Genomic DNA, 18463 nt, shown 5'->3' with positions numbered 1-18463 from the left:
TGAGGCTACTGAAAATTTCATAGCTTGGGTCAGGTGCGCAGTAACCTTCATAGTGACATCTTTGCTCTTTAACACTTTAAAGAGATCTTTTACAGCGGTTTCGCCCAATGCAGTATGTCATTTTTTTTCCTTGACTGCTGCTTCCATGGCTTTTGATTGTGGATCCAACTAAAATGAAATCTTGACAACTTCAATCTTATCTTCATTTATCATAAGGTTGCTTATTGATAGTAGTTGTAAGTTTCTTTTCTTTTTTTTTTTTAAAGCTTAAGTGTAATCCTTACTGAAGTCTGTAGTCTTTGATCTTCATCAGTAAGTGCTTCAAGTCCTCTTCACTTTCAGCAAGCAAGGTTGTGTCATCTGCATATTGCAGGTTATTAATGAGTTTGCCTCCAATCCTGAAGCCGTGTTTTTCTTCAGATAGTCCAGCTTCTTGGATAATTTGCTCAGTATACGGAATGCATAAGTATGGTGAAAGGATACAGCCCTAATACACACCCTGCCTGATTTTGAACTCTGCAGTATCCCACATAAGAGCAGATGGACACCAGATACATATTCCACTACCCTTGCAGCTATGGAAACTGTTAATATTTAATTGGTATATTTGGGAAGGGAGCTCTGGTGATGTAGTGCCTAAAGCACTTGACTGCTAACCAGAAGGCTGGTGGTTCAAACTCACCAGCAGCTCCTTGGAAGGAAGGTTGGGCAATCTACTTCAGTAGTGATACTGCCTCGGAAACCCAAGGAGGGGTTGCTATGAGTCGGGTCTGACTCGACAGCACATAACAAAAAGAACATATTTGGGAAAGTCTGCTATTAATCCTCAATGGATAGTTGTGCCCAACCACAGGCATAATAGTTAAGATTTGGTAATATTTTTTTCTTTCCTCCAAAAATCAGAACTTGATAGAAGCTGTTATTTTTCAGGAATGAACCCTACAGCTCCAGAAGCAGAAGAAAACCTCAAGTCTTGCCTTTCAGCTGATATCCAGTCCAAGGGCCATCTCTCATCTGGTGTGTGGAGGCAGCCTAAGGATAGTAAAGAATGGGCCGAGGAATATGTTACGAAAGACCACCCAGATAAACTAAAGGAAACTGGCCAGGGCAGACACAGCTCCTTGGAAAATGTTTTATGTGAAACATCTTTAGCTGGTAAGTCCCAAGGGGGAATGTATTTTAAAGGATAATATGCACCAGGACTCTAGAAGCCTGGCAATTTACAGATTCAGTGGACATGGGAGACCACCTAGCCTCTGATTTCCTTTTCAGATTAAAAAAAAAAAAAAGTAACTATAGCCTATAGAGATGAAGAATCACGTGAAGTCATCTGGCTGGTTAGGACTATCAGCTTGATTCTGAGTATTCATGGCAGTTAGTGATGGAATGCTTTTGAGGTTTGGGGGGGAGGCGTAAAAGTGGATTAGAAGCATCAGAATTTTATGAGCCTATTAGTCAGTAATGCAGAATCTTCAATATTTGAATCTTTTATCAGTCATCTACCACTGATATCCAAGGATCATGACGATGGCAAAGGACTGGGCAACATTTCATTCTGTTGTACATGGGGTTGCTATGAGTCAGAGTCAATGACAACTAACCACCACAATGTCAAACACATCAACAGGGTCCCTACTTCTTTTCTTTCCTTTCTTCTTTTTCTTCATATCATAAACCACTACTGAAATTTACTAGGTCAGCCAACATGGCATTTCCCTTCAACTATTTTTTGGGAGGTAATTTTTTTAAATTAATATTTTTACTATCAAATTATGCAAATTAAATAGCACCAAATGATTTATTATGAAGAACAGTAGCAACCCCTCAAAACTTTTTGATAGTTTCTTCTGGTACTTGTTTCCATGTTTTCTGTTTTTAATGTTTATGCTGCTATTTTGTTAACAGTACTTTAGTGAGGGTTAATTTACATAGAATAAAATGCACAAAGCTTAAATTTAAGCTAATTCTCTTGTGACCACTACTCAGATCAAGATTTGCAAGATTTTTTTTTATCCCAGAAACTTCTCTCATGCAACTTTCCACTCAATATCCACCCAAAGAATCACTATTCTGACTTTTATCACCATCAATTAGTTTTGTCAGTTCTTGAACTTTCTAGAAATGGAGTAATACAGTGTATACTCTTTTAGGTCCGGCTTCTTTCTCTCAACTTAATGTTTTAATTGTTGTTGTTGTTAGGTGCCATTGAGTTGGCTCTGACTCATAGCAACCCTGTGTACAACAGAAGAAAACACTGCCCGGTCCTGCACCAGCCTCACAATCCTTGCTATACCTGAGCCCATCGTTGCAGCCACTGTGTCAATCCGTCTCATTGAGGGCCTTTCCCTTTTTCCCTGACCCTCCACTTTACCAAGTGTGATATCCTTCTCCAGGGAATGGTCCCTTCTGACAGTGTGACCAAAGTAGGTGAGACAAAGTCTGGCCATTCTTGCTTCCAAGGAGCATTCCCGCCGCACTTCTTCCAGGACAGACCTGTTAGTTCAGTTCTTCTGGCAGTCCATAATACTTTCAGTATTCTTCGCCAGCACCACAACCCAAAAGCATCAACTCTTCTTCGGTCTTATTCATTGTCCAACTTTCACATGTGTATGAGACAATTGAAAATACCATGGTTTGGGTGAGGTGCACTTTAGTCTTCAAAGAGACATCTTTGCTCTTCAGCACTTTATTTTATTTTTCTTTTTTCTTTCAACTCCACTCCCCATGCCCCTCATAGTTATGCACTCCTGTGTGTCCTGCATTTCCTCTGTGTGAATGTTGCCCCACTGCTGCTCCGTGGTCAATTGCTCCAAGGGATGTATCTCCATAGAGCATGTGGGTGTGTCATCCTGGGTTGAGTGGTCTGTGTGTATGTCTAGTTTACTATTAGGCTGAGAGCCAGCCCCTGGGAGTGAATTTCATTCCAGGCCTGAAGTGTAAAGGCTCTTCAGCACTTTAAAGAGGTCTTTTGCAGCAGATAATGTTTTAATATCCTTCTATATCATTGCATTTAATTCATGTAGGAGTTCAATCCTTTTTTTTTTTTTTTTTTAATTAGTAATATCATGTTGAATGAATTTACCACAGCTTGTTTATTCATTACCCTATTGATGGACATTTAGATTATTTCCAATTTGGGGCTATAATGAATAAAACTAATAGAAAATTCTTGTACAAGTCTTTTTTTGGACACATTTCCCATTTCTCTTGGGTATATAAGACCCAAGCGGAATCACTGAGGTACAGAGTAGGAATGTGTTTGACTTTAAGAGAAAACATCAAGCAGTTTTCCAAAGAGTCTGAGTCACTTTATTCCCCCCACTGGGGATATAGAGAAGTTCCAGTTGCTTTACATCCTTCCCAACATTTAATATGATCAATCTTTTTAATTTAACCATTCTCATGGGTGTGTAGTGATATAATATTGTGGTTGTAATCCGAACTTTCCTATGACTAATAATATTGAGCACTTTTTCATATGCTTATTGGCCATTTGTATATATTCTTTAGTGAAGTACTTGTTTAAACAACATGAACAGATGCTTCACCAGATGCTTTGCCCAATTTTAAACACTGAGTTGTTTGTCTTTTTATTGCTAACTTGTAGGATTTTAAAAAATATGTTCTGGATATTTTATTTCAGTCTGTAACTTGAATTTTCACTTTCTGAATAGTCTTTTGATGAACAGGATATTTAAATTTTGGTGAAGTCCAATCTATCAATTAATTCCTTTTTTAAATTTTTTAAAAATAGATTGTGACTTTTGTATACTCTCAAGGAAATTTTTGATACCCCAAAGTTGTGAAGATATTCTTATATATTTTCTTCTAGAACCTTATCAACTATATATCTCATTATCCAACATTGTAGATTTACAACAATAGTAAAAAATCTACTAACCTACTATTTTTCACATTAATGACATACATTTGGCAGTAATGGATGCCAAGTTTTGAGGCAAGAGTAATGCTGGCTGTGTCAACTTGGTTGTGTCAACTTGGCTGGGCCATGATTCTCAATGGTTCAGCAGTTATGTAATTACGTAATTTGGCAGTTATCTAATGATATAGTCATGCTCCATTTTGTGATCTGATGTGGTCATCCTTCATTTTCACATAATGATTTTCACATGAAGACCTGGTCTTTGGAAAATAACCATGTCAATAAGTGAGAAGTGGGTGCATTTCATTGTATGTATGCACACAATTTGTTTATCCATTCATTAGTTGAATGGGGACTTAGATTGTTTCCATCTTTTTGCTATTCTGACTAATGCTACAATGAACATAAGTGTGACTATGTCAATTCGTGTCACTGCTCTTATATCTCTGGGATATATATCTAGAGTGGAAGGTCTGGATCATAAGATATTTCTATTTCTGGCTGTTTGAGGAAGCGGCATAATGTTTTACATTTTTGCAGGAATGAGATGATATCTCACTGAATTTTTTTTTTTTTTTTTTTTGCATCTCTCTAATAGCTGATGATCACACACATCTTTTCATGTATTTGTTGGCCGCCTCCATGTCCTCTTTGGTGAAGCATCTATTCATGTTGTTGGCTCATTTTTTGATTGGATTGTTTTTTTGTTGTTGAGTTGTTGAAGATTTTTTTTTGATAATTGGAATTTTTTTTTTGAGTTGTTGAAGTTTTATATATATTTTAGACATTAGACCCTTATCAGATATGTATGTCATTGCCAAAGATTTTTTCCAGTCTACAGATTCTCTTTTTCCCCTCTTGGTAAAGTCGTTTGATGAGTGTAAGTATTTAATGTTTAGAAGGTTCCAGGTGTCTAATTTGCTTCTGTCATACATGCATTTTTAGTTTTGTTTGATAGATTATTTAAGCTAAAAGTTAGATCCCCTAATTTTTTGACCCTATGTTATTGTCTAAGAATGTTACAGTTTTAGCTTTAACATTTTGGTCTTTGATCCATTTTGAATTAGATTTTGTGCATGATGTGAGGTATGGATTCTGATTCATTTTTCTGCATATGGATAACTGGTTTTTCCAGCACTATTTGTTAAGAGATTCTTTCTTCCCCATTGAATGGACTTAGTTAGACCGTTTGTTAAGTTCAGCTGCCCGTAGATGGATAGATTTACTTTTGAGTTCTCAATTCTATCCCAATGGTCTATGTATTCTTCTTTGGCGATTTCCTTGCTTTGTGTCCTTTTAATTTTGCTTTTAAAGAGTGTCAGAAAGGCTTTCATCTCCTTTGTTTTTCTGATTTCCTCTCTTTTAAAAATATCCTGTCATCATTAAATGGCTGGAATATTTTCTCATATCTCTTTGAGAATGTTAATTATGAGATTTTTAAACAGTTTTATTTGTTTTTTTGCATTGCCTCTGTTTCCACGGGCTTCCCGTTTTCTGTTAGTTGTGGGTTTTTTAAAATTAATATGTATCTATTCTTCTTTTTCTTTTATATTGAAAGCTTCCTTCAAATGTCTGAGAATCTTTGGTTATTGATTTATACATGAGAGAAGCCTTTAAAAAAATTCTCATCAGCTAAGCTTGTCAATAAGGAGCTCTGGTTGTGTAGTGCCTAAGGCATTTGACTGCTAACCAGAAGGTTGACAGTTCAAACCCACCAGCCACTCCACAGAAGGAAGACTGGGCAATCTACTTCTGTAAAGATTTACCGCCACAAAAACCCAAAAGGGTTTGCTATGAATCAGAATCGACTCAATGGCAGTGAGTTTGGTTTTTTTTTTTTTTTTTCCCAAAAGCTTGTCAGTGAATAGGTTTCAGTTGTAGGATAACCAGGTGGCAAAGTAACTATGTGATAGGTGTCAGTGTTTGTAGGTCTTTTTCCCCCTCAGGCCACAGTGTGTTTTTCAGGTGAAAGATCCTCCAATCTCCTGCCTAGAGATTGCCACTAGCATTCCAGGATCTGTAGATGAAAGGAGGTACAGAGAGTCTCACTGTTCAGTACGCAAGCTTCATTTAAGTCTGCTCGTTTTTATTCTGGCTCCTCAACTTTGTTCTCCACTATGTCTAATGCCTTCATCCCAGATCTCAGAGGCAACACTTCTCTAGTTTAATTTTTTCCATTTGCAATGAGGTGAGAGTGAGGAAGGTACTGGCATGTGTGGGGGCTAGGATCTAAAGGCTCAACTGCACTTTTTGTAGATATACAATGATGTCTGTTTTCAGCCTCTTATTTGTACTTTCTGAGCACCTGGTCCCACCAACCCTTAAGTCTTTCTGCTTCTTAGCAGATTTCCCACCCACAGATGGGAACACCAACATTTCGTGCCCTTTGGTCTGCTAAATCAATCACCATGCGTCCATTTTGCTTTCCATCTACCAAAACCTTGCTAACATCTCTTTTTATTGCTTTCATTTTGTTGCTTTTTATTACTTTCTATCATTTTATCAGGTTTGGAGGAAAAGTGGTTAACAAGAATTCCCTCCTTGGTTTTTTTTTTTTTTTTTTTTTAACACAGCTAAGAGACAGACTGTAGCTCTAGAACTGCTTGAATCGGAAAGAAAATATGTGATTAATATCTCTCTGATCTTGAAGATAAAAGCAACATTCCAGGGGTCAGATGGAAAGAGGAATTCCAAAGAGAGAAGGTATCCATGTATTCATTGTCTTTGTTTTTCAGAGTGATTGAGATTTAAGGTAAGTTGTTTATTGTTTCCACTTTGGGGATTCTTGGCTTGTAAAGAGTTCCAGAAACAGTCTTTGAAAAGAAAATGAGTAGATGTGGCAGGTAAACCCTAGTAAGTCTCAAACTTAGGTTCTCAGCAGGTAAGAAAATGAGTATAGTCTCCTGGGGCTTCAGAGTCCTTGGAATGTCTGCTAAGAACCTGACCAGTACCAGGTACTGTAAAGTTGACTCCAATACATGGCGACCCCATGTGGATCACAGTAGAACTGTGTTCCATAGGGTTTTCAATGGCTGATTTTTCAGAAATAGATCGTGAGACCAGGTGTGTCCGGGTGGACTTGAATCTCCAACCTTTTTGCTATTAGCCAAGAACATAAACCGTTTGCACCAGCTGGGACTCATAAAGGGGAAATAAATGCTACAACAAGAAAGGCATTGTTTTCTATGTTGCTTTCTACATGTACTTACAGGATCTCTGGTTTCAGGAGCTATAAGAAATGAATGTGGTGGAGGTCTGTAGCACTATGTGGCCATTAGACAGGTTGATATAACTTTAGAGTTAGACTTTTCTTATTATTTGTTCAGATGATTCCGTACCAAACTAAAACCATTTGTTGTCAAGTTAATTCCAATTCACAGCCACCCTATAGGAAAGAGTAGAACTGTCTTACAGAGTTTCCAAGGCTGCAAATCTTTACAGAAGCAGACTGCCACATCTTTCTCCTTCAGAGTGGCTTGTGGATTCAAATCAGTGACCATTAAGTTAGCAGCTGAGCTCTTAACCACTGCACTACCAGACTTTTCTTATTATTTGTTCAGGTGATCCCATAGTACTGGGTAATGCATGAGCGTGTTTGTGCATGGGTGCAAATATGCTCACACATATGTAGGGCAATGTTTCCAAAGGGTCTGCAATGTATTGTAGCAGCTAACTGTTCATTGTTTTTAGATTTTCTGACTTCTTCTTTGTTGGGAGAAAGCAGGAAAGAGGAAAGTGTGATTTGGTGAAAATAACTAATGTAATGAAGATATAATACACCTGATTAACTGAGGAAAAGACTAATCCAAATGAATGGAAATTCCGGATTATGGACTATTAGTGGACAAATGTAGCATTACTACTTTAAATATTCCATCAAGTAATATACACTGATGGTTCATAAGTTGTGAATCTGTCTAGGGAAACCCCTCATTACATTCCCCTGCTCCTTACCATGCCCAAAATTTTACTTGGGTTTGTAGTTACCAGCAAGACACCAGTCACCAAAACACACTGCTCCTCATATCCAAATGACTGAGGTGAGAAAATATTCCCTGACAAACCCACAAGTGTCTTGATTATTTTCAAGAATTATTTTACTACAAAACTGAGGTAAACAAAATATGAAACAACAAAGAACAGAAGGGGTATTGTGGTACCTCTAGAGCTATGTGCAAGAGAGGTTCTAGACTGGGCCTCTCAGTGGCCACCCAGGTTCATACTTGTTCTTCCTTCCCCACTCAGCCACTTGACTTCCCCGTGAATCCCAATCCAGCTTGTCCTACCCTCCCAGCTACCTCTTTCACCTCTCTGGCAAGTCTCTATGGGTCTAGCTATCTTGCTGTTGCCAAAATGCTCCTTAGCTTACAGTACCAAATTTAAAGATATAGCTTTGCTTCTATGTCAAAGATTCTAGCCAGCAGCATCTCTTCCTACTCTCTGGAAATTTGGGCAGGAGGAAGAGGATGGAAAACAGAAAGAGAATTATTTACTCTGGAACACAGGAACTAAACCCCAGGCTAGGTACTTCATTTATACTTTCATTAAATTTTCACAAACTCACTGCCATTGAGTTGATTCTGACTCAGAGTGACCCCCTTTGGTTTTTAAGGCTGTAAATCTTTACAGGAACAGACTGGCCCATCTTTCTTCTATGGAGCAACTGGCAGGTTTCGAACCACCAACCTTTTGGTTAGCAGGCAAATGCCTTAACCACTACACCACAAGAGCTCCTTAACTTTTCACAAGAGTGCTGCAAATCTTACCTTATAGATGCAGAAATAAGGCCCAGAAAGATCTAAAGTAACATAGTCAGTTAGTGCCAGAATTCAAACCCAGGCTTGTCTGAGCCTGTACTTGTGCTCTTTTCACGTCACACCGCTTCTCAAAGATACCACCTTGACTAACAGCAATATATCAAGTCTTTCAGATAGCCAGAAGCAGACTTTCTGTCATTTTCTATTTTCAAAATTGAGACTTCCCTTTTGAATAGCCCGTAAGTTCTTACTTTGAACATCAGCTGAATTGTCAAGTACGAATGCTAGATAAGTTCTTAGCTCACTATATATCTAAGCCCCCTACTTTTAACTTGTTGTAAGAATATAGATAACACAATATTTGCAATCCAACATTTTTCATGTGTACAATTCTGTGACACCAATCACATCAATCATGTTGTGCAACCATCACCAATATCCATTGCCAAGTTTTCCATCATCATATACAGAAACTCAGTGCTTCCCAAGCAATGATTATGCCTTCCCTGCTCCCTCCCACCCTGGTAACCACGACAAAAACCTCTCATGTCTATACATTTCCCTATTATAGGTATTCCATATTAATGAGATCATACAATATTTGCCCTTTTGTGATTGACTTCCTTCACTCAGCATATTATTTTCAAGGTCTATCCATGTTGTAGGAGCTCTGGTGGCATAGTGCCTAAGTCATTTTACTGCTAACCAGACGGCTGGCAGTTCAAACCCACCAGCTACTCCTCGGAAGGAAGATGGGGCAATCTACTTCCATAGTGATACTGCCTCAGAAACCCAAGGGAGGGGTCACTATGAGTTGAAATCAACTTGATGGTAGTGAATTTTTTTTTTTTTTAATCCAGTTGTATCATGTATCAGGGCTTCATTTCTCTTTATGGCTGAGTAACATTCCATTGCATGTATATATTGCATTTTGTTTACTATTCATCTATTGATCGACATTTGGGTTGTTTCTACATTTTGATCATTGTGAATAGTGCTGGAGTGAACATTGGTACCCATGTCTGTGTGTGTCATTGCTTTCAAGTTTCTTGGGTATATACCTAAGAGTGGAATTGCTGGGTCATAAGGTAACTGTAAGGAGCCCTGGTAGCTCAGTGGTTAAGTGGTCTGCTGTTAACCAAAAAGTTGGTGGTTTGAACCCAGCAGCCAGTCTGTGGGAGAAAGATGTGCAGTCCACTTCTGTAAAGATTCCAGCCTTGGAAACCCTATAAGGTAGTTAGCTGTTCTATAGGGTTGCTATAAATTGGAATTGACTTGACAGCACACAACAACAACAAAGTATCTGTGTGTTTAACTTTGTGAGGAATTGCCAGACTGTTTCCCACAGAGGCTGTACCATTTTGCATTCCCACCAGCAACAGATGAGAGTTCTGATTGCTCCACATCCTCGCCCACAAGTCAAGCCCTTTTCAGCTTGCTGTCACTTCCACTTCTCCAGGATGTTCTCTCATGAGAACTGGGGAAAGAGTGAACCTTTCCTCAAATCCTATGAGATCAAAATCTTTAAACTGTCATAGAATCCTCAATGAAAAGAAGATAATAGTTACTTCATCATATCCATGATAAACTATTCATACTAGTTATTTGGTAAACTAGCCCCCTTTTTGATCATGAGCATGTAGAGACAATCTGAGTACTATTTTATTTTATTACATACATAACAAACCATATGCCATCGCAACAATGTGTACATGCACATGTATATTTTCAAGTTCTGTCCATGTTGTAGGAGATCTGGTGGCATAGTGCCTAAATCATTTTACTGCTAACCAGACGGTAAATTGATTACATTTTTCAAGTTGTGTCACCATTCTTGTTTTCCTCTGCCAAATTATTACACCCCCATTAACATAAACTCCATGCCTCCTGAACATCATCTCCCCCTTTTCCCCTCCCTCCTACTTCTGGTAACCACTAATAATCTTTGCTTTCTATATATTTGCTTATTTCATATAAGTGAGATCATACAATATTTGTTTTTGTGACTGATTTATTTTGCTCAACATAATGTTTCAAGGTTTATCCACATTGTGATATGCATCAAGATTTCCTTTCTCTTTGTGACTGAGTAACATTCCCTTGTATGTATATACCATGTTTTGTTTATTCATTCATCTGTAAATGACATTTGGGTTGTTTCCACCTTTTGGCTATTGTGATAACACATATTACTCTTGATTATTACTAAATATGAAGTTCCTGGTTCTGAGCTTTACAATATTGCCATTTTTTCTACCCTAAGGTTAGATTTTCATTACCCTCCTGTGCTCACTGTTTCTTTTTTCCTAAGCTTTTCTAAAATCTGTGTATACTTTAAATAGACCAGTGGAATGAAATGTGGAGCAAAATGAGATTATTCCTTTCCTCTGTTGGCATCTTTTCCCATACAAAGATGAAAATAATTTTATTAGCATATATTATTTTCCCATCACAAGTCACAAGGCTTCAGCCCTTTTCTCCCTGTTAGAAAGTAATCTAGGTATGAAAATAATACCCACTACACAAACAACTTGATACTCAAACCTGAGGTTGTCACATCTTGTCAAACCTATAAAATAACCCTTCAGGTTTTTCCCTAGAAGAAAGCAGAGTGCTCCAGAGCCTCCACAGCCTGCTTCAAGCCAGCCCCTCCCCTGACTGAAAGGCCTGGAAGCTGCAGTGGCACAGGCTGCCAGTTGAAGCCTGAGTGGAAATTGTGGGCTATTGTTCACATGGAGAATGAGGTTGGAGCTCTTCTTGGCTTGTTTCGGGTCTGGTTCACCCAGACAAAGCCCTCAACCTCAGGATCAAACAGTCCTGTCTGAATGCTCGCTGAGGCAGGCCGATGATCAGCTGGACAGGATTGCCAAACAAAACAGCCTTATAAACTAAACCGCCAGCCTCACGTCCCCCAAGAACTCAACAACCTGTATGCCACAGATCACCACCAGGAGGCGCACAGGCTAGATTATCGATGCCCCAGCACATCCTGCTGCTGAGGGGAGGGAGTAATTTTGGCCTAATGCGCGACTGGCAAGAGCTAAATTATTAATTTGAACCGATAACTAGATTTTCCTCGATTTTTTTTAGTTTATTTTTCTTATTGTTTAAGTAGTGTACTGTGGGAGCTAAAATAACTTTAAAAGCTTTAGAAGTTTATTGTTGTTATGTGCGGTGGAGTCGCACCCAACTCATAATGACCTCTCCTTGGGTTTCCGAGACGGTATCACTATGGAAGTAGATTGCCCAACCTTCCTTCCGAGGAGTGGCTGGTGGATTTGAACCGCCAGCCTTCTGGTTAGCAGTCAAGTGCCTTAGGCACTACGCTACCAGAGCTCCTAGAAGTTTATTAGAAAGAATAAATTGCTCACGTTGCCACACTTTCACCCCTAAAAAGGAAGAAATAGAAAAGAAGCTGAGCACTTAATGCTGTTGTCTTCTTTGGACTCTGCTCTGGGAACCAGATCTGGCTCTTGGCAAAACAATGAAATAAGTTTGCTCACTCTCTCCCTCTGTTCTCCATTCACATTCCTCCCTGATTTTGAATCATATCCTTGCTAAGTTAAAAACAAAAATTAAAGACTGTTTTCAATAGTTGATATAGATTCATTATAGGTCATTGTTCTTCACGTGACAGACATTTGTATAGGGGCCATTGGTAAAAGGGTCTTTTCATAGTTGAGAATATGTGCTGTGAGCTCTACAATACAAACTTCTTTTTTTAAAAGACGTAATTGCAGCCTGTGAACAGGGTATTTTGGTTGACTGAGGAAAAGGGATCTGCTACATATATTCTTGTAGGGTCTGTTGTTCTCTCCACCTGGTTTGTGTGATTCTATTTCTATTCTGTTTCAAGCCTCTTCCCTGGCTCTTTACGGTATCTTGTCCAGCAGCACCTGGATTTGCTTCATGCACTGCAGGAAAGGGTCCTGAAGTGGCCACGCCAAGGCGTCCTTGGAGATTTATTCCTTAAATTGACAAATGATGAGGTAAGGTTTTTTGTTGTTATTGTTTTCTTTTTAATCCTCCATAAACTTGAATTATGTGGATCTCTCACTTTTCTGCTTCTGATTCTCTCAGAGAATCTACAATCAGTGAATCTCAGAGCTGGAGGAACTACAGAGATCTATCTAGTTGAACTTCCTCATTTTATAGATAATGGTAAGGTCCAGAGAGTTAAAGACTGCTGAAATCATCCAGCTAGCTAGGTAGTTGTAGAGCTGCCACTAGAGCCCAGGTCTTCTAACTTCCAGTTCATCATTTTCCACTGTACTGTATTCTGCTGTCCCCCAAGTCCCTGGGTGCAGAAGTTAAGGTGCTTATCTGATAACAGAAAAATTGAAGGTTCCAGTCCAACCAGAGGTTCCTTGGAAGAAAGACCCGATGATCTACTTCTGGAAAATCAGCAATTGAAAACCCTGTAAAGCACAGTTCTACTCTGACATACATGGGGTCTCCATGAGTCAGAAACAACTCCATGGCAAGTAGAAGGAGATACTGCCCCCCACTGAATACACGTGTGTATATTTAATGTGTGTATGTACATGGATATATATATATATATATATATATAAGGGTTTGTATATATGTGTGTATTTTCACACAATTTTCATTCCTTAGAGATCTTTAAAAATGTGATGGACAGCTATTAAATGCTTTTTATTTTCACTTGCTTGGAGAAAGAATGCTAAGTTTTGAAATCTCTGTAATATTCTACACAAGGAGATATGATCTAGGCCAAAAGTTCCAAACTCAAATGCCTACAGAGCCAGTGACATAGATTGATGAGGTGAGCTGAATGGATTATAGTATATACAATATAGGCTGGAGGCAAATGTGCTGAGTGGAGCACATATACTTTTCTACAGGGAGCTGCTACTCAGCTTTATCCAATTGTTATGCGGGAAAGGAGGACTAGAGTTGCCAGATCTCCTGATATTTGAAGAAAAGCTGAAAATGTAGAGTTTTACATGAAATTTTTTTATTTTTAAAATATTATGTAGGGTAATTAAAAATTGGTGTGTAAGGCAGATTTTGTCTGCAATCAACCTCTGTATATCAATGATTCTCAACTATGGGTAACAATACAAAGTTTATGAATGATTTACTTGTATAGATTAGAGTGAATTTAACATAATCTTTCTGATACAACTTTTACTCATTTGTACTCAGTACAATTTCTTGAGCTGAGAATTTTTGTGCCTATGGGAATGTGTCTGGCAGCTGAGGATTTTTTTCTTGAGGGGATACTGCATAGGTGAATATGCCTTATGTTGGTGGAGAAAGTTGAGAGCTACTACTGGTCTAGACAATATGAGGTGGGTTGGGCAAAGTTCCTCATTTGGATGTAGATGATTGAAATGAAAAGGAATCACAAAAACACTGTTGTTTTTTTTTTAAATCATTTAACAAGTTAATAATACCTTTTTAATTTACATGAATTCCCCCCTCCTTTATCGTTTCTCTTTCTCTCATTAAAGCAGAGCTATTGAGTTTTGGTTCCCAACTCCCTAGGGATTTTTACCTTAAAACCAAAAAAAAGATTTTTTTTAAAAAAGATGAATAAAAAACTCCAAAAGTTATTAACAAACACATTAAAAGAAAGGTTAAGATAATCTCTGAAAAGTACTCCTTTTTGATCTACACGGCTCTATGAAAATGGGGAGCTCTGGTAGCATAGTGGCTAAGACACTTGCCTGCTAACCAGACGGTTGGCGGTTCAAACCCACCAGACACTCCTCGGAAGGAAGGTTGGGCAATCCTACTTCCGTAGTGATACTGCCTCGGAAACCCAAGGAGGGGTCGCTATGAGTCGGGGCCGACTCGACAGCACATAACAACAACAACAATGAAAATAGGAGTTGTTATTTTATCTGTTTCCAGGTTCTTACAATGCATTTTTATATTTGTTTTCAAGAATAATTTCTTGGATTACTATGTTGCTTACCTGAGGGACCTGCCTGAATGCATCTCATTGGTTCATGTTGTTGTTCTGAAGGAGGTGAGTTAACTGTATGTAAGCGCTGCCTTTTGTTTACTGATATATTCATGATGCTACCCATCCACTCAGTAAGTACAGCACATGTACTTTAGCTGTTTTCCAAGCTGGGGGATGGTTTGAATGATCCAGCAACACCTCTATCTGGAGTTAAAAGAGCCCACTACAGGATCAGTGCCATTGCTTTGGTCTTTGCCCAGCCTTCCTGCCCCTCAGTCCCATTCCATTGGAACTATACACAAATTAATCAGGTGTCCTAAGGAGAGATCTTTGGGAGCTCTGGTAGCGTAATGCCTAAGGCACTTGACTGCCTACCAGAAGGCTGGCAGTTCAAACCCACCAGACACTCCTTGAAAGGAAGGTTGGGCAATCTACTTCTGTAGTGATACTGACTTGGAAACCCAAGGAGGGGTCGCTATGAGCTGGGTCCGACTCAACGGCACACAACAACAAGCAGAGATCTTCAGGCTGCAGCTGGTGTGCTGTATGTGATGGTTTACCCCCACCCCCATGAATTTGAATGCTAAAGTCAGGTCATCCTGTGTCTGTCAGTTGATAAGATCATAATGTAGCTCTAGTCATGTTGCTTTAAGTCGTGTTACTGCAGTTGTGCTTATAAACACACATAAATATATAACAATTCTAGTTATTTTAGATTGATAGAAAAAATATCAGAAGCCCTAAAGCTGAGAGTTAATAAGTTTCACAAGAGGTGAGCAGCTTTATCTTATTAACTTTCACTTTAACCTGCTCATCGTTCCCAACCCATTACATGCCTACCACATGTTGTTGTTGTTACTGGCTGTCCTTGAGTCCCTTCTGATTCATGGTAAACCCGTGTGTGCAGAGGAGAGCAGCTTCATAGGGTTTCCAAGGCTGTGGTCTTTTGGAAGCAGATCACCAGGCCTGTCTTTTGAAGCACCAGTGGATGGGTTTGAAATGCCAACCTTTCAGCTAGGAGTCAAGCATTTACCATTTACAATACCCAGGGACCCCCTGCCACATGTTAGCACTCAGCCAATAGGAAAGGAAGAGAAGAGAAGGGAAGGGACATGGAGTAAACCCAACATGTTTTCTGCTGCCAGGCCAACTGATCAATTTCCACTCCTACACCCTTCCCCATTCTCATGAGGACCCAAGGACTCTTAAAGTCTATTAGTAAGTCCATTGTAATGATTACTTGCTGGAGAACCTCAATGAATTCTTTCATCTCAATCATGATTTATTGAGTGCCCTCTTCTGTCTAGCTAAGTTGCAGCACATGGCATTTAGAATGTTGGGTGGATTCAAAAGAGGTATGCAATGGGTCTGACTGGGAAAAGTCTCTTGGGCATGTCCCTGAACATATGGCCTCTCTGATGAGCAATCAGTGCTGCAGAGAACCTATAGGAAGAAAATGCTCGATTAGGAAAGCCTCCTACTCTGGTAGGACAGACTCTGGGGTTCTGCTGCCACATCTGTTGGAACACTGACTCTACCTTTCTTTCACTCAGGGTGATGAAGAGATTAAATCTGACATCTACACCCTCTTTTTTCACATAGTCCAACGCATCCCAGAATACCTGATACATCTGCAGGTAAGCATGGCTGGGCCAGCCACCAAACTGATTTTCATGCTAAACAATTGATTTTGGCTTTTAGCTAAGGAATATTGTAAAAGGTTAAAGAATCACTAATATTTCCTAGAAATGGTTAAATGGTTTAAATCATTATGAGTACCCAATCCCCACCCTGTGGCATGAGCTAAAAATCACTATTTCTGAAAAAATGTATTTTAGCTCTTGATGCCTGCCTTTAAAGTTCTTTCTTCATTAACCAGAAATCTCCACCTCTGCTGATCCAGGATCTTTCTATAGCAGTTCCCGTTAGACTTTGAGCATCTTACCAGCCCCTTCTACCTTGATTCTGTAGGCACCTAAATGCCTCCTTGGCATCTAGGACATATCTTGTTAACCTGCCCACTTAACTGCTATCTTGACTGCTTTCTTTTGGCTTTTCTTAGGTCCAAGGGTCTACCAATCATTGCTTATGTCTTATGCCACAGAAGAGGCATGAAAAATCTCATTAGCTGACTTCTGCATATAATTTCCCCACAGGGTTTGTAGCATCCTGGAGGAAGTACAATTGAGAGAGAGGTTCACCAATCCCCTTACCCACCTCTCCTCCTCTCACCAGCAATGTGTTCTGGTTTAATTACTGACTAATGTTCCGAAATCATTCAGTGAAAGCATCTTAGAAATGCTTGGGCCAATCTCAGGTAGAAATAGACAACTATCAATATTAAAAAAAATTTAATTATAAATAGCTTCATATTTCAACTATTATTTTTCATAATATTTATTTTATTTAGTTCTTTCAACAATCCCATGAAGCAGGTGCCATAACTGCCATTTTTAAGATGAGGAAATAGAGGGTCAGAGAGGTTAAGTAACTTTCCCAAGTTAACACACATAGTAGGTGACAAAACCAGGACAAAACCCCAGGTCTCACAAGCATGAGGGTTCTGGTTCTACAGTCTGCTTGAGTTCAAATCCTGATTCCACTCCTCATTAAATCATAACCTCATTATTTAACTTTTCTGAGCCTTGATTCCCTTATTTGTTAAGTGCAGGTACCTATCATACTAGGTATAATTATAAAAATTAAATAAGATAATATATGTAAAGGGCTTAGACCAAAAAAAAAAAAAAAAAACCTCATTGACATCAAGTCAATTCTGACTCATAGCAATCTCCATTGGGTTTCTGAGGTGGTAAATCTTTCTGGAAGTAGATTACCCCACCTTCCTTCCATGGAGATGCTGGCAGGTTTGAATCACCAGCCTTCTGGTTAGCAGTCAAATGCCTTAGGCACTATGCCACCAGAGCTCAATAGGAAACACTCTATAATGTTAATTTTCCCAAAGCCAAGTACAGTGCTTGCTCTGCTACAGCACAGTAGGCAATGTAATAGAAGGGGCCACCAAGCCAGACCTGATTAAAACATCTGCCTCAAAGCCTGTTATTCTTACCACTGGTCTGACTCCTTTGGGTTAAGGCACTGTTTATAAACAGCAATTATTAGAATACCTCCATTACCTTAGAGGTCTAATTAGTAGATCCTTCTAAGATTTTTAGATGGAAATATCTAATGCTCACATTCAACTCAAACACAGATGTAAAAATGGCATGGGGCAACTGACTTCCACTAACTTCATAAGGGAGAGAGAGACTCACCATCAGTATCAGCCCAAGGCTGATTCCCATGAGATGGAGGTCAGACATACCTCTTCTCTCCAAACTTTTACTAATTCTGACACAGCACTCTTTGCTCCTCTGCTGGGTTCAATAATTTGTTACAGTGGCCACAAAAACTCACAGATAATACTCACTATTAAGGGGCTTATGGGAAAATAACAGTTTATAATTCAGTATCAGAAATGACTCAGGATACATTACTATGATCAGGACAGCCTCTTCTAAATTGTGCCCACAGGCAGGACTCTCTCAGGCTTTCAGCTTCTTGGCCTGGCCTCTACCCTGCTTGGGCAAGTGTTACAAAGCTCTTTAGCTCTGCCAGTAAGTGCCTGGAAGCACCCCACTCTAACAGTAAGCCTTGACCTAAAGGCACTCAGCTCTCTCACTCCTTGTGTTAGTGAGCCTAGCTCTGTCAAGTACCTGGAGGCACGTTGCTCCACCAGCAAGCCTCCTGCCCGAAGGTGCTGAGCTCCATCCATGGGCTTGGAAGCCCTCCACACTGTCTCCTGTTGATCTCCTAGTTCTGGTGCCTCTACCTCCAAGCTTTCTCTGCCACTGCTCCTCACCATTTCTTCTTTTTTTTTTTTTT

At 39.3% G+C, this 18463-nt stretch overlaps 1 protein-coding gene across 1 annotated transcript in view; it reads left to right on the top strand.

Annotated features, from left to right (window-relative positions):
* Nucleotides 1–18463, top strand: part of ARHGEF33 (Rho guanine nucleotide exchange factor 33) — a 61475-nt gene that overhangs the window by 17642 nt on the left and 25370 nt on the right. Inside the window, exons 7-11 of the mRNA XM_007945051.2 lie at nt 931–1155; nt 6457–6586; nt 12497–12629; nt 14558–14641; nt 16132–16215. Of these exons, the coding sequence (XP_007943242.1) occupies nt 931–1155; nt 6457–6586; nt 12497–12629; nt 14558–14641; nt 16132–16215 (656 nt within the window). The remainder of the gene's footprint in view (nt 1–930; nt 1156–6456; nt 6587–12496; nt 12630–14557; nt 14642–16131; nt 16216–18463) is intronic.

This window comes from Orycteropus afer, unplaced genomic scaffold (genome assembly GCF_000298275.1).
Source record: "Orycteropus afer afer isolate SDZICR_OR568_19922 unplaced genomic scaffold, OryAfe1.0 scaffold00131, whole genome shotgun sequence".
Taxonomy (NCBI): Eukaryota; Metazoa; Chordata; class Mammalia; order Tubulidentata; family Orycteropodidae; genus Orycteropus; species Orycteropus afer.
The sequence above is the reverse complement of the archived record's forward strand: the minus strand, read 5'-3'. Positions and strand labels throughout refer to the sequence as shown.